At 57.4% G+C, this 19,167-nt stretch overlaps 1 protein-coding gene across 1 annotated transcript; it reads right to left on the bottom strand.

The window, feature by feature from the left end:
• Positions 1–10,670: 10,670 nt before the first annotated feature.
• Positions 10,671–18,468, bottom strand: CA4 (carbonic anhydrase 4). The gene is made up of 8 exons (XM_060082529.1): positions 18,411–18,468; positions 14,113–14,166; positions 12,994–13,149; positions 12,103–12,248; positions 11,885–11,983; positions 11,553–11,616; positions 11,259–11,425; positions 10,671–10,865 (listed from the first exon to the last, which is right to left on the bottom strand). The coding sequence occupies exons 1-8, from the start codon at positions 18,466–18,468 to the stop codon at positions 10,671–10,673; spliced, it is 939 nt and encodes a 312-aa protein (XP_059938512.1).
• Between the last annotated feature and the right edge of the window lie 699 nt (positions 18,469–19,167).

Below are 19,167 nucleotides of genomic sequence, written 5' to 3'. Positions count from 1 at the left end.
GCGGGGGTTACTCTGTGTTGCGGTGCGGTGGCTCCTCTTGTTGTGGAGCACAGGCTCTAGGTGCGTGGGCTCAGTAGTTTTGGCACACGGGCTCTAGAGCGCAGGCTCAGTAGTTGTGGCGCATGTGCTTAGCTGCTCCATGGCATGTGGGATCCTCCTGGACCAGGGCTCGAACCCGTGTCTCCAGCATTGGCAGGTGGATTCTTAACCACTATGCCACCAGCAAAGCTCCCTCCAACTGTATTTTATCTGAAGGACCTATAGCTGAAGCAGGTGAGGTTGGAGTTGCTCAGGTTGAAGTGAGGGTGGGGGATGGGGTGCTGCTTGAGCAGCCTCTGGGAACTCTGGATCAGATGTTCAGTAAAGCACCTTGGGGCTTCCCTGGTGGTGCTTTGTGGTGCCACAAGCCGCGTGGCACAGCCAAAAAAAGAAAGAAAAAGAAACGGTGGGCATGGAGGGGCTTTTGTACCCAGGAGGGCCCACGGGGTCTTGCTCGATTTCAACAGGAGAGCATTCTCATTTTCTGCTGGAAGTCGCCGTGCCAGCAGGGTGGGCCTTTCCAAAGCCATTTTGCTACTCTCAGTACATCTGGCTGGGCAGGGAGGAAAAGCCAGCCAACTAGAGTGAAGGCCAGTCAACTTCCCTCGCCCGCTGCAGAGACTACTGGAGCAGCCTGTGGCAGGGCATCTACAGGGACCCAGCCCCAGGGCCTGTGGCCTTTCACCTTGGCAGCTGGAGAAAGTCACTGCTGCCACTCCTTGTTTGCAGAACTCCCTGCGGCTTGGAGCTGCAAATAAACAGCCTCTCACTTTGGGAGATATGGGAAAGGGAGAGGGCAGAGTTTATCACTCATACATCAGATGTTTATTGAGCACTTACTATGTGGCATAAACGTTAGAGAAAAGTTGAAGAGGGCACTTAGCCATTAAATGGACGTTTACTGTTTGCCAGACCCCAAGCTATGCATGTTTCATTCATTCTTTGATGCTCACCACAGCTCTGTGAGGGATGCATTATCATCTTTTTTTATAAATGAGGAAACAGGATCAGTGAGGTTATAGTATTGTGATAATCACTGAATGAGAAAGTGAACGTGAACCCCTTTTGCCACCAATAACGCTTATGCAAATGCAAAGTATTATTGTTACGTAAGGAGAGGAAGTAGGTGTCCTGAAAGCAGCCTCCTCTCCCTCTTCCTGGAAGATGAAAAACTCTTGGGAACAAATAGCCATTCAGTGACTCTTGAGGGAGACGACTTCCTAGGTTTGTTCTCTTCACCTCTGGAGGCCCAGGGGCTTTAGGAGCCAGACGGAGGGAGGAAGGGGTGTTGAAGGGAAAGTGGGAGCAGGGAGGGAGAAAGAAAGGACTCTGGGGCTGCGGCAGGTCGAGGCCACTATCTCCAAACTGGACTTTGGAGTGCCTGGTAGTATCAGGGATTTAGCAGGGAGGGGATTGTGCCAGAGGCAGGATGGGAAAGACGAGGATTGAATGAACTGGTTTCAGGAAGGCAGCCACCAGCCACGGAAGCCGTGAGAATCCCATGTTCCCCACGGGCCCCCTGCCAGACGGGCTACCTGAGATGCCTGACCTACCAAGTACAATGCCTCCTCCCTTCAGCTGAGGCCTTTTCCTTCCTGGCCTTTCCTGGGAAGAGAGGGAGAACAATCGAGCCTGACCATTTATAACTAGGTGTTTGCGCCCATAAGCCTGGGCTTCTAAACCAGATACCACATGTCCATCCAGCCCGCATAGTGGGCCAATCACGCAGCAGGCTGACTCCTCAGCGGCCTTCCGTTCAATTCTGACTGTGCTGAGCCCCAAACAGGCAGCCCATTGTCTTTTTCCCCAGGGTTTATGAGCCCAGCTTTGGTTTTCTCATCTCTCCCCTTTGATGATAATGAAATGTCAAGCCTCAGTCCAAACCTCATATACGTCAGGAGAGAGAAAGTATGCCTAGTCTGGACACTGGGAACATAAGCAGTATAAATGTAGAGGGAAATCTAAACTCCCCGACTGATTAGAAAAGAAAGGGAACGTCCTGGAAGTGGCAGCATGACCACAGCGCCCGGCAAAGGCTTGGAGGAAACATTTCATCTAATCCTGTTTTCATGGCTATTTGTTGAGGCAACCTTTTCCTCATCTAGAGCGCAGACCAGCCACATCCTGCTCCCTGAACTTGAACCGTCACCAAATTCCACACAACAGCGTCTGTGAACCAGCTTCTGTGCCGACTCTGCTGGCCTGGCCAAAGCAACCTTGGGCTCAAGTGAAGGTCACTCTCTGAATACGCAGGTTTCAATGGATCTCACTCTTACTCCTGCAAAAATCCCACTCTCCGTCTACACATTGATGCAGTCTCTGGAGGGTATCTAATGTGTCTTGAACTAGTCCTTTCAGCTGTCATGTGGTGTCCGCTGGGCAGGACCTCCTGATCTTTTAGGCACCCCTAATCCAACACCACCACTGCCTTCCCTCACAGACTGGGCATCAGCATCGGAGTCCCCCGCTGGGCCCTTCTACTCTACTCAGCAGAGCTGCTGTCCCCCACGTTAGTATGTAGGTAAAATTGCTCTTCCGCTTTTTATAAGCCACTTCCATTCCCCTTATGACCCCAGTGAATCCCAGAGGCTGACTGAGAGATGCCACAACAAACTCCACATCCCTTCACCCCTACAACTCTGAGGCTTCACGTGGACCCAGCATGTCACACCCAATGCCTCTCCCTTAGGAGAGGTGCCTCCCAGGAGGCCACTCGGGCAATAGACCCAGCACCCGTGGAGGGTCCTGTGACCCTCCGAGCAGCTCCAGTGTGACTCAACCCTTGATTGCACATGAAGCCACAGCTTAAACTAGAGTGAAACCCCAATTTGACCTGAAGCCTTGTGGAGCCTGGCCAGGCCTGCAGGATGGAGGGGCAAAGGGCCTTAGGGCCCAAGGATGGGGAAGCGGATTCACCGGGAAGAACACATGATGCTGGGGAACAGCGGAAGCCGAGGATCAAGCACCTCGTACAGGGCTTCCCTGGTGGCGCAGTGGTTAAGAATCCGCCTGCCAACGCAGGGGACACGGGTTGGAGGCCTGGTCCGGGAAGATCCCACATGCCGTGGAGCAGCTAAGCCCGTGCACCACAACTACTGAAGCCCGCACGCCTAGAGGACGTGCTCCGTAACAAGAGAAGCCACTGCAATGAGAAGCCCGTGTGCCGCAACAAAAGAAAGCCCACGCGCAGCAACAAAGACCCAACGCAGCCAAAAAGAAATGAATAAAATAAATAAAGCACCTCGTATGCCCTAGCCCCACATGTGGAAACAGCTGTTCAAACTATAACAAAACCAGGTTGATTGTGTCAGTTACTGAAGGAAAGTCTGCATAAACAGAGCTCAGAAAACCAGGATTATCTCTCAGGATTGCCCGGTGGGCAAGGTAAATATTTAGTCCCAGCCCTGGAATGGTGCCTGCTAATCCTGTGCTTTACTGTCATCTTTCCCTTTATTCACTCACGCTGACAACATTTGTTGCCTGCCTCCCTCCCGCCCCCCAACCTCCGCGTGGCCAACCCTGGCCTGGCACTTCCATCCTCTGATGGCTCAGACGGGATCCTCCAGTCTTCCCTTAGGGGGTCTTGGTGGAGAAGGAGGGGAGCAGGGATCGGGGAAGGCTTCACAAAGGAGTTAACTTTCAAGCCAGGTTTTGGCTGCTGTGTGGACCTCATGAGACAAGCCACAAGCAGGGGAAGGGCAGGGAGAGCATTGAAGATCTAGGGAACAGCCTGTGTCCCCAGCATCTCTGGCCAGACTGGTGGTTTCTAAATCCAAGCTTCCCTCTGAGGACTCCTTAGAAGCACTTTCAGGCCAGCAGCACTGTTCAAGCAGGGACTGTGGGGCTTGTAGATCGCGTGGCCACTCATGGGCTGGCAAGGGGCGAGATCCTTTACCTTGCTAAGCCTTGGTTTCCTTCCGAAAAGGGATGGTAAGAGGGTAGGTTTGAGTATCAGATGGTCTGGGTCCAAATCCTACTACTGCTCTCCTACTTGTCAGCTCTGAGTCCCGTGTCTCATCTCTTCATCTGAAAGTGGAGGACAGGCCCATCTCAGAAGCTCGTTCTAAGGATTGAGACAGAGAGCATGTCAAATAGTTTCACCTGAGTAAACGTTAGCTGCTCTGATTATACTGTTATTTGTGTAGAGTCAGGAGCAGCAATGCCTGCCCCAGGGTTCTTCCAAGTAAGTATTGATTGAGAGCCCACCGTGTGCTATGTACTGTTTGGACACTTGATGTCCTTGGGGCTGGCTTCCTGGGAAGCCGATGGCCTTGCGTGTGCAGGATGTTTATTAAGGAGTACCTCGAGGATCAATACCTTTGGGAGGGAAGAGAGAGAAATAGAGCAGCCACGATGGCCCAGTGCTAACCTCAACTGGCCCCACCGAGAGCTCTGATGCTGGAATGGCTCTTTGGGGTCACCCTAAATGGGGCCGGCCCTTTAACCCGCTTTTTCCCCTGTTGGTCAGTCAGTGGCTGGCGTTCTGCAGAGAGGAGTGTGACCTTGAGCAAGGAAGCCTCCCCTTCCTGGAGAGGCCAACAGATGAAGAGGTCCGCACGCCATAGCACCCAGAGCTGGGCTGCACCATTCCTTGAAGGGGGCTCTGAGCCATGCATCACAGTGCCCACCTCGAGCGGGAAACAAAACAGGTGAAAATCCCCACTGTCCTGAAGCAGCTGTTCCAGTGGGAGTTCACCTTCTAAAGGTTGCTGTCAGGATGAGATGAGATAGTAGGTGTAAATTACCTTGCAGACGGCCTTGCATAACAGTGCAGGAGTGCAGAGTGAAAGCTAAAGGCCGTTAAACAGATGGGGAGAGTACACGGTGAGAGGAGTTAGAGGAAGAGCAGCTAATTTGAACAGACCCGACTCTGTTGTCTGCTGGTGTCTGGATCCTTCTCTGCCTGCACCCCAGGCTGTGACGTGGACGGGCGTTTCAACCCCGTCGGGGTCCTGCACCTCTTGAGACTCAGTTTATAAATAAAATCCTGGCATCAGACCCCTCCTGGGACAGCAGCCAGGCGCTCCCTGAGGGCTCCCTTCCGCGAGAGGTGGCTGGCATGATGGGCGGGAGCCCGACCGCAGGAAGGGAGTCCCGGCACATCCAGCTCAGCGAGGGCAGAGAACAGGAAGGGAGATAAAGAGATTTCCTTGGCACCGGCCTCTCCCATTTCTCTGGAAAACAGTGGGGAGGAGATCCACTGGCAGAAGGGCCTGCTCCAGCTCCCTTCGGAGGTGGGCCCAGCTGCCTTCCCCACGGGGAGCCCGATACACCAGAATCTCCTATTCGGGGAGGGAAAACCAGTCTGCTAGCAGTTCCTGGGAGGTGTGGCCAGCCGGAGGGAGAAGGAGAAGGGCCAGGAGGAGGAAGGGGCAGTGGTCTCAGCCTCTTGTCCCTTCTGTTGCCCACCCTTCTCTCTTGGCCTCAGTTTCCCTGGCGTAGGTGGGATGAGGGTAGGGCCATCAGATTCCGTAAATCCAAATACACGGCACTCGGTGCAATGTAAATCTCAGATAAACAATAGGTAATGTTTTAGTGTAAGTGTGCCCCATGCAACTTGGGAGGGATATATTTAGACTAAAATTTCCTTGTTTATCTGTTTATTTGTGGTTTATACTGTCCGGCAACCCAGACAAGTGCTGGGGGAAGCCTGCAGCAAATGCGAATAGGAGAGGCCCGCTGGCAGACAGCAGGGACAGAGCCCGTGCTGGAGACAAGGACGGATCAGAGGGCACGTGCGTGAGTTCGAGGCTCCTTGGGAAGAGGGAGGGGAAGGGCTGGAGGAAGGTGAAATAGGAGCCCAGTCCCCAGCGCAGTCAATCCCACAGCAGCAGAGCAGGCTCCCACCCTGACCCCACCTAACAAAGCAGGGACAGGGGAGCTGCAGGCAGCCTGGGCCTCCACTGGCCCCCTTGGCTCCTCCTGATGTCCTGAGTGACCCTAGGCAACGCTGGGCCAGGGTCGGGCTGGGAGGTCTGGCTCATGGACTGCTCTGTGCATGGGTGGGGTGGAGGGCTGGGGGGACGTCCCTGGGTGTCTGAGCAGAGCGGCAGTCCCCGTGAGTGTGCTGGGGATGGGAGGGTCCTCCCTTGGGTGGGCGCAGCACTGCTACCCCCCCAAACATTAGCTGCTGATCCCAGAGGCGAACCAGTGCATCGCCCCTCAGAATTCCAGCCTCTGCCCACCCGTCCCTATCTCCATCCCTGGAAGCAGCCAGTTTTTCCCCATCTGTAGGCCTTACCCATCCTTCAGGGCTCTCTCTCTAATAAAAAGAACCACAATAGTAACTACAAATTATTGAATACATCCTCCTGGCCAGGCATCTTGTTTCATCTTTACAGCAACCCTATGAGGTAAATACCGTCCCCGTCCCCATTTTACAGATGAGGAAGCAGGCTCAGAATGGTGAATTAAATTACCACAGTCACCTCACCGAGCTAGTCAGCAGGGGAAAGGGACTCAAACCCCAGGTCTGGGGCCTCTGTGCGCCCCTCACGGCCTATGTTTTGTAGGCCCTCCGGTTGGGAGTCCTGGGGGAAAGGCACAGATGGGCCTTTTTCTCCCTGAATCATCAGTCTCTAGCACAGAGGAAATAATAGTGTTTGTTGAAAGACTCAATCTTGTTGAGAGAAAACTCTTGTTCCGTGTACCCATGTCCCTTCCCTGGCCCCTGTGCCTATCCCCTCCCAGGCTTTGCAGCAACCAACACTTGGAATATGAGTCCAGTCTCAGCTGGGACTAGGGCTCTGAGGAAGGAACTGGCTTGTGACTTGTCCTGTCACTCCCTCCAAAGGAAGCCACTCCCTGGGCGCAGGGGGGCCAGGAACATGTCCGTGGTCCCTAGAGGAGATAATGCCTTTGTCCCTATTCAGATAAACAAGCAGAGCCGCTAGAACGCGTGTAATGCAAGGTGCAAGAGCAGAGTCCCACCCACAGACACGGGCCTGGCCTTCCTCCCAAGGTCACCAGCAGGAGCCTGCGGACAGCTAGGCCCCGTCAGACAGAAGGGCCAACCTTAGCCCATTTTGCAGGGGGATAAAGAGGCCCGTAGCCGGGAAGCCACGCTTCCATCCCTGCAAGGTTACCAGCTTCCTGCCTCTTCCCACTCCTAACCCACTCAGAAGCACGGAGCCTCAGGGCCCACCACACCGGGGCAGCGTTTACAGTGCGGTCTCCGTACAGGCAGCCCCTGGAGTTTTGTGACACAGCAGCCTTTACACTTACATGTGCGCCTGGGCACGTCCACCACCACCACCCTTGACTCTGGGCCCCTACAGACCCTACTACTCCCCCCACCCCCTGCTTCCCTTATCCCCCTCCCAACACTGGCAGATCAGAGCCACAGGAAGCGGGGCCAGCAAGTGTGCACGCTGAGAGCCAAGATGGGGAAGTTTATTTTCTAAGAATCATCTAAACACATGGGGAGTATTTTTAGCCCCTGGCTCCCTCCCAGGTGCCAAATCTAAACAGGGGGCCAGAGAGACAGCCCATCAGGGATACAGAGCAGCATGTGGGGACAGGGTGGGACAGCGTGCTGCAGACCCCACCCCACCCCCGTTCCAGAGGTTGGATGACTGTCAGAGAGAAAGCTGGCCGTGGAGCCCAAGAGGCAGAGAAGTGACCCCGGGTTCTGACAGGTCCCCTAACCCCTGTCTGTGCCTCAGCATCCTCATCCGTGTGACAGGAGAAATACCCCCCTAATAGGATTGTCGTGTGGCCCATGGCGGCTCCTGCAGGCATTCAATGAACGTGCATATGGTCTGTGCTAAGGGACCTAGAAGTCAGGTGGTGACCCAAACCTTCAGCCATGGAGCCTTCCCCAGCCCTGGTCGGCCGCAGTGAAGTGTGTGTGCTTGTGTGTGTGCTCGTGTGTGTGTGTGTGTGTGTGTGTGTACGTTGTTGTACCCAATGCAGGGACTCGGGAGTGAATGAAAGTAGGGCTGAGGGCTGCTGGTAGCCCCCATCGTCTGTGGGGGAGCTGTGTCAGGAGCCAGGCTGGCTGGGCACAAGGAGCTTAGAGCACCTTCTCCAGAGAAGGGGTCTGCAGAGGGTGGGGGGCGGGGGCTGGCAGGGGCAGGGGAGTGAAACCGCTCAGAAGAGGAGGCTCTCAGGGGCACACACACAGCTCACTGGCCTCAGCCTCCAGGGCGCAAGGGCCAATTCCAGGGGCGGGGCTGCCCACTCCCAGGGTGACTGGCCAGCAGTGACCTTGCTGTAAGTCGGGCGCTGACAGCACCTGCTCTGGCCTCCAGGTGCAGAGGGGCCTGGACAAGCTGTGCCCGTTCTGGCCCCCGCTGGCCAGGTTTATTACTGCGGAGTCAGAGGGACGGCGGCGGGGGGCGGGGGAGGGTCGTGTGCCTGCAGCCTGGGGTTGGAGAGGCCCAGGCTCCCCTACTTGCCAGAAAAGAGCCGGGACTTCCTGGTTCTGCTGCCACATTATTCACTGAATGTTGCCTTGAGGGTGTAGTTGGGGGGGAGGGGCAGCTCAGACTTCTGAGAGCCCTGAGCCTGAAAGGGGGAGGGGAGGAGGAGGGCGCAGCTTGGATCTTACACCCCCCACAGCCTGCCTGCGTGGGAACCAAGGAGAACAGGTTCGTGTCCACACACCCCCTGCTGACACAAGCTGCCTGGTGTTGCCACAGTGACAGTAATACCAACCGCCCCCCACCAAGGCTGGCTGTGTGGTCAGCAGTGAAGGGAGGGGGTGCTTATTCTTGGTCACGAAGGAGGAAAGGGAGAGGGAGGCTGCTACGGAGGGGAGCAGCCCACGTCCCTCAGCCTGGCTGCGGTGGTCAGGGACTCTGAGGGTATCTGAGTGGGAGAAGGCTTAGAGGTCACCTCCTCCAACCAGCCCCCTCCAGAGACCAACGGCAAGCCAGGGCCTCCAGCACCCGGTGGTGGAATCCCACGTGTGCTGGCCTGGCCCTGCGTCTCCCTGTGGGAACCTATCTCATCACCTCCAGACGGGAAGCCTGTTACAGAGAGGTTGTCCCCGCACCAACTGACCTGGCCCCGGCCCCAGGGCCCCTCGCCACCCAGCAAGGCCCATTCTTGGCCTCTTCCCCTCTTCTCATGCTCGTCCAAAATCCATTCTTTTTTTTTTTTAAGTTTATTTATTTTATTTATTTATTTTTGGCTGCGTTGGGTCCTTGCTGTGCACCGGCTTTCTCTAGTTGCGGCAAGTGGGGGCTACTCTTGGTTGCGGTGCATGGGCTCTAGGCATGCGGGCTTCAGTAGTTGTGGCACGTGGGCTCTAGAGCTCAGGCTCAGTAGTTGTGGCGCACGGGCCTAGTTGCTCCGCCGCATGTGGGATCTTCCCAGACCAGGGCTCGAACCCGTGTCCCCTTCATCGGCAGGCGGACTCTTAACCACTGTGCCACCAGGGAAGCCCCCAAAATCCGTTCTTAAAATCCATCTCACGCTCCTCCAAAACTCCAGCCCTGCCCTGGGTGATGAGGTCCCAGAGCCTGAGGCACCTCAACCCCTGGCCCCCGGGGCCCAGCCTGGCCAGGGACCCACCTGTGGGGCCCTTATTTCTTTCTCCCTGTTTTCTGGACCCTCCTCTCTGCACCTGCTGCCTCCTAGTCTCACCCCCTTCTTGGGCCCCAGAAAGGAAAAAGCCGTTAGAGACAGGATCGTGGGGTGGGGGGGGGAGGGGGGCCTTCATTGACAGCTCCTAAGTTCAAGGGCCAAAGACCCTTGGATTCACCTGTGACCCAGTAGCTCCTGGATGAGGCATCAGGCTCCTAACTCCTCCCCGTACTCCTCACCCCTGCAGCCCCTGCACCACAGCCCCCGCTCCCCTCTCCCCCTTCCCCCTCCCCACCCTCCTCTCGCCCACTGTCTCTCTCCCCCTCCCTCCCCTCCACGCATGAACACTTGCTGGCCTCCAGGTGGCCTCCCCCCACTGCCTCCTGCAAGTCTTCTGATGGATGCCCCTTCCAGCCGATTGACCACAGCCGTCTGATACGGTGTACAATGTGCCTCTTTATTTATAGTGTCTCCCGCTAGACTGTGAACTCCAGGAGGACAGGCATTTTATCTGTCTCATTCCCCGCCACAGCCCCAGTGCCTAGAACATAGATGCTCAAGAAACACTGGGGCAAATAAATGAACCCCACTACCCACCCCGCCTAGGCTGTACCCACACAGGACCCGCACTCTCCACCGCTAGTACAGGGCGGAAGGTGCTGGCCGGCTCTCAGCTGGCTCTGCCGTGGCCTTACTATGTGGCCTCCACCCAGCCTCCTTTCCTTTCTGGGCCTCAGCTTCCCCCATTATATAATGAAAGGCTGGATTGGAACTTCTCCAGCTGTGGCTGTGTTGGAGCTCTGAGGTCCCTTCGGCATCTCTCCAATTGGGGTGTCAACGGGGAATTCACAAAGGTGGGAGGGGTGCCGGCTCAGAAGAAATCTCCAGGCCCTAAGGCCCCTACCCTGGCACGCTGGGGTGGGTTGAGGGGAGCAGGGCAGCAGTAGTTGTGGGAACTAGAAACAGACGTGAGAGAGGTTTCCCCAAAAACATGTCCATATTTTAATCATCACCAAAGTCCAGCCCGGGAAGCCTGAGGAACAGAGGCTCAAGCCCTCTTCAGGGCTGAGACCAGAGGTCAAGCGTCCAAACGTGAGTCGTCATCGGAGGAAGCCTGCTGTCAGGCAGGCGAGCACGGGGGTCAGCAGGGTGGGCAGCGGCACAGGCAGCAGCCGTCCCGGGGCCTGGGACCTGAAAACCTGGCGCTGCCCCCGGGGCTGCAGGGGCCTGACATTGTCTGTCATTTTCAGTTTCTTCTCGTTGTCATAATACAGCTTCTGAGAGAATGCCAGGATCTGTGGAAGGCACAGGGCTCAGCAGGGAGGGATGAAGCTGGTGGAGCTGCACTCCTCACTGTGTGACCTCAGGCCAGTCGCCTGGCCTCTCTGAGCCCTCTCAGGTTCTTGTGCAGAGGAAAAGAATCAGGGATGTAAAGTGCTTTGCATCCATGGGGGCTCAGCTCCCATGAGTGTCCTAAGCAGAGGGGACTCACAGCTCTGGGCTTTGAGGGCCTGTGATTACTATTACTATCATCACTGTTACCAGAGAACAGTGGTTCTCAAGCTTCAGCTTGCATTAGCCTCACCTGGGGGCTCGTTGAGCCCCAGACTGCCTGGGGCCCCCCGCAAAGGGACAGTTTCCAGGAGCTGACGCAGGGGAGGCTGCACCCTCGGCCGGGCCCCGTGTACCTGGTCCTTGTGGAGCTGAACGGGCTCCTGGAACACGGTCCAGACCACCTTCTCGTCGCAGCCTGGTGTGGTGAGCGAGCCCAGGTAGCGGAAGTAGTTCCTCAGTTTCTCCTTCTTGGGGAGCAGGTCGAAGAGGCTGATGTTGTCTTTCAGTATGGTGCTCATATCTGGGGAGACTCACACTCCTCACTCTGAGAGTACAGGCTCCTCCACCATCCAGACCTTCTTTTGTAGGAAGAAGTCTCCTCCCCTCCCCCAGCCCCCCGCCTCCCGGTCCTCACCATCCTGACTCACTGGGACTGGGGATGTCAGACAGCGCCTGCACCAGGGGCTGGAAGTTAACATTCTCGGATCCGGCCTGGAACAGGAGGGAAAGGGGCTTGAGAGAGGCTTGTGGGGAGCTGGTGGTGACCACCAGTTCACTCTCCCAGTCTGGGGTGGGGCGGGCACGCAGCTTCTGGGACTGAGGCCCTCAAAGGCCCTGGTCTCCCCACATGGGGATGTACAAGTCACTGAGAAACAGAGGGGAAGTCGGAGCTTCTCCAGCCCCCTCCTGCCTTGCTGGGATCCCAGGTCTCTGGATCCTAAGAAGCAGCCCCTCGAACCCTGAGGGATGGCAGCCCCACCTCCACCACGAAGGCCAGCACTGCGATCTCGTCTTTGGGCTCCTGGTTCTTGCTTGTGTTCCTCGATGTCCCCTTTTCTTTCTCATGTACTATGTGCATCTGGTAAGGGGTGAGAGGGATGGAGAGAGAACCCGTCAGGGTGCTGGACCCTCCTTCTCGCCCAAGGCAAGTATACCCAGAGCCCAGCCAAGGCATCCACCTGGGAAGAGGTCCCTCACCTCCATGGCAAAGCGATCCCCGTCGAAGCTGTGCTCCGAGCCCCAATCCAGCACCTTGGACCAGTGTAGGTGCAGCTGCTTGGCCCGGTACCGGGCGGTCAGTCCTCCTTCAGCAATCGAGGCCTCGTCCCCCAGCAACATCATCACTGGAGGGCACAGGACGGGGCAGAGTCCTCGCACCCCCCTCCCCCAGCCTCTCCCAGCCCCTCACCCCGGCTCCACCCGAGCAGGACCTTCTCTCCTACCTCGCACCCTTCACGGGCTACGGTCCCGGGCCTGAAGAGACAGGAGCAGTGGACCAGCCTGGACCTTCCTCTGGCCCCCCATTGGCCTCCCTGTCTGCCTCTCCCCCTGTACACCCCTCACTGCCCGAACATGCAACTCAGCCCGGTCCCGCCCGCGCTTCAACGTCCTCCACGCGTGGTGCCCCAATGTTCCCAGGGCCACGTCCAAACTCCTCAGCCTGGGGCGACCTGCCCCAGGCCCGGCTGGACTGATCCTGGGCGGCGCTGGCCGCTCCTGGCTTCGCCCTGTCCTCCATGCACATGGGGCCACATGCAGCCCTTTGAACCCCCCAAGCTGTTTCACGCCTCTGTGCCTTTGCACATGCTGTTCCTTCTTCCTAGAACCTGTCCCCTCCCCCACTACAGATTGCTCTGATACAGGATTGAAAATACTGATAGAATGTTCCCTCCTTTCCAAAGTCCACCCTGCTTTCCCCCCCCCGCCCCCCCCCCCCGCCCAGGGCTTTTCAGCCTCTCCTCAGCAAAAGTGGACAACCCGGTGTCCCCTCCCAGGAGGAGCCCAACCCTCCAGTCCTTGGGGAACTTGGGTTCCAGGATCCCGTGCCCCTGCTGTCCGGGGCCTGCATCCAGCCCATCTGAGACCTACCTGAGTGGCCATTGTTTTGCACGGTCCACTTTTGCTTCTTGTCGTAGCCGGAGAAGGAGAAGGGTCCCAGGTTTGGGTCCAGCAGTGTCTTGGCAGTGGCGATGTTGATGGGGGACTGGTGGTCATTCTGGCAGCTATCGCCCCACTGGTCTGGCCCTGAGCAGGGAGGGAGGGTGGGCTGGGAGTCAGGGGCGCCTGGCACTGAGGTGTGGCGTCCTCCACCCCACTCAGGTCAGGCCCAGCTCAAGGCAGCAAGGTCTTTGGATAGCTGGCAGGCTGTGCTGGGGGGATGCCCAGCACAGAACTCCGCCCTCACCCTTCTCCTTCCTCAGACACTCACACTCACACAAACCCAGCAAGGCATGGTGTTGGACAGGGTGGGGCTAGGGTGTGAGCTCTGGGGTAGGGGACCACCTCAGATGCTGGGCTGTGAAAGGAAAGCTCCTTGATAACCTGCTTCCTAGGGGTTCCGAAGTTCAAAGGAGGTGGATGGGAGAGTGCATGGAAGTGGTGGAGTCCCCTGGAAGGGCTGCTTGTGAAAGGACCCCGTGACTTGACACTAAACCTTATCTGAGCACTGGGAGGCAGGGAAGGAGCCCCAGGGGAGCCCAGCCCCCTGCACCCGGAACCTCCCACACCAGTGAGCGGGGCCGGGGGTTGGGGAGCACTGTCCCGTCACCAAAACAGCAACGGTGGGAGGAAAGCAGATTGCAGGAAACCGGGCAGCTTGAAAAAGTACAAAGAACTGCCACCCAGGCCCACATGCAGGGGTGTCACTGGAACAGAATCAACTCTCCATTTTGTTATGTGAAGGAGCAAATGAATTTCTCCCTTTGATGCTGCTCCTGATTTATTTCAGAGGACCAGAGGGCTGACTCTCTTGGGGTCAGAGATGATGACAGGAGGTCCCAGTAAAGACTCAGGTCACTCTATATTCCCTGTGCCCTGAGCACCAGGAGAGACAGAGAGAGAGAGGAGAGAGAGAGACAGAGAGAGAGAGAGAGAGAGTGTGTTAGGAGCTGATATCTGACTGGGGCCACCATCACCTCATCCTTCTCACCTTCCCTGGGTCTCCATTTCAACTTGGAGGGTCCCTACCACAAGACTCGCTGCACTTACCCAAGCAGGTGTAGTTGGAGGGCTTGACTTGATTCTGGTAGCACCACTGTGGCCCTGGAACAGAGAGAGGAAGGATGTGAGACCTGTGCAGAAGCATGTCAGTGTATCTGTGTACACACACGTCTGTCTCTATGAGTGCCGGTGAACAGTGTGCACACAAGCAACTCTGTGTGTGTGTGTGTGTGTGTGTGTGTACACAGTGGGTCAAAGGCTGGGAATATCCCTGGAGTCAGAACCTGGCCTGGGATGGGATAGAGTATTCCTGGGGTGCCATCCTGGGGGACAGAAGGCCCAGGGGAAGGAGCCTTAAGAAGAAAATGTAGGGATGGAGAAGGAGGCGGTCGAAACAGCCAGGCTCCAGGCATCCCTGACCCACAGCCAATCCACTGGTCCCCTTGCCCAGGGCACTGTCCCCAGACAATGCAGACCAGACAGCCAGCAGCCCTTGAGGGGCCCTCCAAGGTGGGTCAGCTCTCCCCAGGGGCTAGCCTGGACACTCTCTACCTGTTGCTCATCAGCCTCCCCCTCCCTCCTTGCATCCCCTCCCTCAAACCTGGAAGGGAGGCTGGTGAGTGGGGAAGAGGAGGATCCCCCAGGACAATACAGCCACGTTCAGCCTGGCTGCTTTCCCAGAGTTGATGGGATGATGAGAGAGATTAGGCTAGTCCCTCCCTGGAACACACCCTCTTGTGCTATTAACACCCATTCTTGCCTAAACTCTCACAGTCCTGCAGGGAGGAAGGCAGCTAGGTCTTTTCCCCTGTCCCTCCAACCTGCAGTCCTGGTGTTTGGGACCAGACAGACTTGCCTTCCAATCCCCCACCCTGAGTCCGGACAGGAGAACCAACATCTCTGAAAAAAGCCTGCATCATGGATGTAGCTCACTAATGCAAGATGTTGACAACAGGGCAAACTGTGCGCATGGGAACCCTCTCCTCTGTGCTCTCTGCTTGATGTTTCTGTAAACCTGAAACTGCTCTAAAATTAGTCTATTGATTTTTAAAAGAAAGTCTGTGCCAGCAGGGTGGAAAAAGCATTTGATCAGAGCTGGAATTCTAGCTGGGCCACTTAGGAGCTGTGGGTTTAGGGACAAGTCACTTAATCTTTCTGAGCCTTACTGTTGCTGTCTGTAAAATGGAACTAATACCATCCACCTCATAGGACTGTGGGGAGGATTAAACGAGAAATGGTAGAGAGTGTTCCAGGCAGTTGGAATTTAGTCAAGTCCCTGACGAGTCCTTCCCTTCTCCTTGGCTCCCTCCCTCCCTCCTCTCAACCTCCTGTCAGGGCACAGATGGCCAAAGTCAAGGAGAGAAATGAAGTGAGCTGGAAAGAACTCAGGGATGAGGAAATTCCTAAGAAAAGCAGAGCTTCCTGCTCAGCCTGAGCTAAGGCCTCTGAGCACATCCATCCCCACCCAAGCCCACCTCCCCTGGGGTCCCTGCAATGGGCATGGGGTGGAGAGGGGGCAGGTTCTCAGTAGGGGCTGGGAGGAAGGCCAGGGGACTGAGCATCTATAGGAAATTGGCCACCCCTGCACTCTGGGCCCTTCAGAGCCACCTGGGCTTTCCCAGTCTCCCGGGTCTGGATCAAATGCTGTGCCTACTTTGCTGGCACAACCTCTTTCAGAGATGAACAGTCCCTGCAGTGTCTTCCCCTGGCCAGTCCACCCCCTGCCCGGGACAGGCAGGGCTCTGCTGACCCTGGGACTTGCTGCATCTGGGGAAGCCTGACGAGGGTCAACTCTGCAAAGGGCAGTGGCCACTTCCCATCCAGGCCCGTCTCTGCATGTTGGCAGACTCTGATGCCGGAGCCCATCACCCGGCCTCCAGTCCTGGCTCTGACTCTTGCTTATTCTCTGCAGGAGAGTTCATTAACTTTTCTGAGCCCACTTTCTTCCTTCCTTCCTCAGGCAGAAGGAGCTGCCACTGATCTCCCAGAGTCAGTGTCTAAGGACACACTGGATGGGAGGTCATTTGCATCCGTGAAAGGCTTCCTGTTATGATTCTCCTGGGTCTCAGAGGTCCTGAAGGCAGAAGGCGCCTCTGAGGTAGAACTGGCCCCGCCTGGTGGCTGATACCCAGGGGGAAGCTGTTTTCAGGGGAAGTCTGGCTCGAGCCGGAATCCTCAGGAGCCAGCTCTGATGGGTGGAACCCCTGTCAGCCTCCCTGGAGCCCATCTGGTCCAGCCTGAGCTTTTCTTAGGAATTTGCTCTTCCCTGCTTCTGGCTACAGCTCCTAGGGTTGTCATGGTGATCTCTGATCCACTGTCTTAATCACAGAGACTTTTGACCTTCTTGGTTGAATGATCTTGAAACTACCCTCTTTAGGAAGCAGAAGCCAGGAAAACGTGATGTTGATGAGGCCAAGGCTGGGGGTCAGGTCTGTATCCAAAGGCTAAAGGTAGGGGCTGGTTTTTAGGCAAGTGGTGACAGGGTCACGGACCAGCTCAGGCTCCTGTACTGGTTCATGAGGGAGTGGCCCTTACAGATAGTTATCAGCCAGTTCTCTCAGGCCACTTCCTAGAGGGTCTGGTAAGGAGAGGAGCTACCCACAGGTCTTGGCTCCCAGCTCAGGATGCTGCCTAGTCCATCTGCCCTGACCAGAGATGGAGTGCGACAACTAACGACCATCGCCAGTCACCCAGCCACTGTCCCCCACCCTTGATGTACCCACCACCCCAGCCCCCTGCTTTAGAGCTGATTGAAGAAGTTCTCTCGGGTGAACCTTGCTCACCGCACCCTCCCACTCCAGGCGGAGGGAGGAATCCTGAAAACCAGCTCAGCGAAACCTGAAGATGCCCTGGGCAAAGTCTCAGCAGCTACTGGCTAGGTCTGGGACTCTGAAGGGGACTATGACCCTCTCCCCTCCTCTCTCCCTGGCAACAGATGGTCTGAGGACTTCGATGTACAGCCTGGTCACTCTCCAGCCTCAGGTTCCCTAGGAGATGAAATGGGGGAGGAAGGCAGGACCCTCGGCAGCTCCCAGTCAGAAAGCCCCCGCGCTTAAGGGGAGCACAGCTTGTGAGAGGGGGCGGCTGAGAGAGATTCCTGGCTGGTGGGGCCCAGGCCATGTGGCTACGGAGTGCCCGCTGTGTGCCACACAGGCACGGCACTAAGCACCTACGCCCACTATCTTATATGAATCCTTAGAACAATACCTGAGTCAGATAACTCTGTTTTGTAAGCGAGGAAGCTGACTTACCCAAGGAGGAAACTGACTTACCAAGGAGGAAAGTGACCCAAAGCCACACAGCTACAAAGCAGCCACATTAATTGCAAAGCATTTCTCTTTCTACAAGCCCAGCAGCTTAAGTAGGTTTCAAACCTCCAACCCTACATATAAAAATGTTCACATCCCACCTTTTCTGCTTCCTCCTCTCCTAGGAAGAGGCCGGGAGTTGCTGCAGGATGCCCCTCATACCCCACCATGGGCCGGCTAAGGGTCTCCTTCTCTGCTGCTGAGGGCACCCTCAGCCCTCACCCATGACTCCAAGAGAGGAGCATCTAGCTTTAGAGAGGAGATTCGGCCAGGTGGACCCCAAGGACCATCTGAGGGGTAGCTGAGATGGGGACTGGCAGATGGGGGCCTCCTTCCAAGGAGATGGCTCCCCGTGGGGTCGCAGAGAAGGTGCCAGATTGGATCCCTGTGCCCAGACGCTGGAGGTGCCTTCAGCTCCTTATCAAATATTAACACCCCTCTCCTGCCACCTTCCACATAGGCGAATAATTAAGAGCTCGGCCTCACCATTAATCTTTAAACGAAAATCACCCCGGCCGGAAAGACCGGCTTGGCTCGGGTCTCCGGATGTCCCCCTCCAGGCTCCCTACACAGTTCTGGAGGTGAAGGGTGCTGGCAGCGTCCGGGGACAAGGCACCCAGGGTGGGAAGCGGGGATGACCGGGCCCCACCGCACCCAGTTTGTTGTCCTTGCCCCGGGCCGGGGGCATCCACCAAGCACTGAGCCCCCGCGGGACGGACAGCGACCCACGACAGACGGAGGAGCACCAGAAAGGGTAAGAAACGGAGGCGTGCGCCGCGGCGGCTCAGAGACGCATCCTTGCCCCGGACCCGCACGGCGCCCGGCCGAGGGCCGCGGGCCCCGCACACCGCAGTCGCGCACACGCTTTGCACCCGCTGCCCCGCGCCCGCCGCGCCCGGCCGCCCGTGCCTCTCCGCTCCCGGCGCCCGCGCCGCCCCATCGCCCGCGGGCGCAGCCTCGGCAGGGGGCGCGGGGCCCGAGCGCCGAGGGGCCACGGAAAGGCCACCGAGGGGTCCCGGGGCCGAAGCCCTCGTTCACCTGCGCGGGCCCAGGGCCGGGCGGCGGCGAGGACCAGGAGCGCCGGCAGCAGCCGCATCCTGCGCAGGAGTGGCGACGCCGCCGAGCTGGGGACCGCGCGCTGAGGAGGCCGCCGGGGGTCCGCGGTCCTGCCGACCCAGGTTTTATAGCGGAGCCGCGACGGGAGGGAGCCCCGACAGCAGGACGCGGGTAGCGGCTCCTCCCCCTGGCGGGTCCTCCCCTCACCTGTCCCTGAGCTAAGAGCCTCCACGCCCCAACTTGCGCTCCGCACCCACCCCCACCGCCTGGTCACCTTCCGACTGGTGCGCGAGGGCCCCTCACCCACCCGCGTCCTTCACCCGCCCTCCTGCCTCGCTCCTCCCCCGCCCCGCACCTGGTCTCTGGTTTGGGACCAGGGTAGCGACATCGCAAGATACTCGATCCACACAAGGGTGGGGACCCCGGATTCCTGCCTTGGATCATTTTGGCGTGGACCGCTGCGCAGCCCTCTCGGCTCCGAAGCAGCCCGCGGGGGGCCTTGGAATGGGCTGGGGCTGGAGGCTCGGGGAATGGAGATAGCCTCGGAGGGATGACGGAGTTGAAGGATGTGCGATGGTGTTTCTTGAATCCGGTGTCCCCAGAAAGAGGGCTTGCTTTTCTCTCTCAGGCAGTGACAGCTGATTCTCTGGGTCTTATCTCTTTTTCTGTTCCCTCCCAGGCTGCTCCAAACTTAATTTCTAAGCAACCCAGGTACTGCCCCGGTGGTCCAATGGCTAAG

This window comes from Mesoplodon densirostris, chromosome 18 (assembly GCF_025265405.1).
Source record: "Mesoplodon densirostris isolate mMesDen1 chromosome 18, mMesDen1 primary haplotype, whole genome shotgun sequence".
Taxonomy (NCBI): domain Eukaryota; kingdom Metazoa; phylum Chordata; class Mammalia; order Artiodactyla; family Ziphiidae; genus Mesoplodon; species Mesoplodon densirostris.
This window is presented reverse-complemented; position numbering and strand designations above follow the sequence as displayed.

Coding starts and splice junctions, on each gene's coding strand:
- CA4 (XM_060082529.1), bottom strand. CDS start 18,468: ATGCGGCTGCTGCCGGCGCTCCTGGTCCTCGCCGCCGCCCGGCCCTGG. Junction 12,249..12,993: donor GCAAAACAATGGCCACTCAG/GTAGGTCTCAGA, acceptor TGTGCCCTCCAG/TGATGATGTTGCTGGGGGAC. Junction 11,426..11,552: donor GTCTGACATCCCCAGTCCCA/GTGAGTCAGGAT, acceptor GAGTCTCCCCAG/ATATGAGCACCATACTGAAA.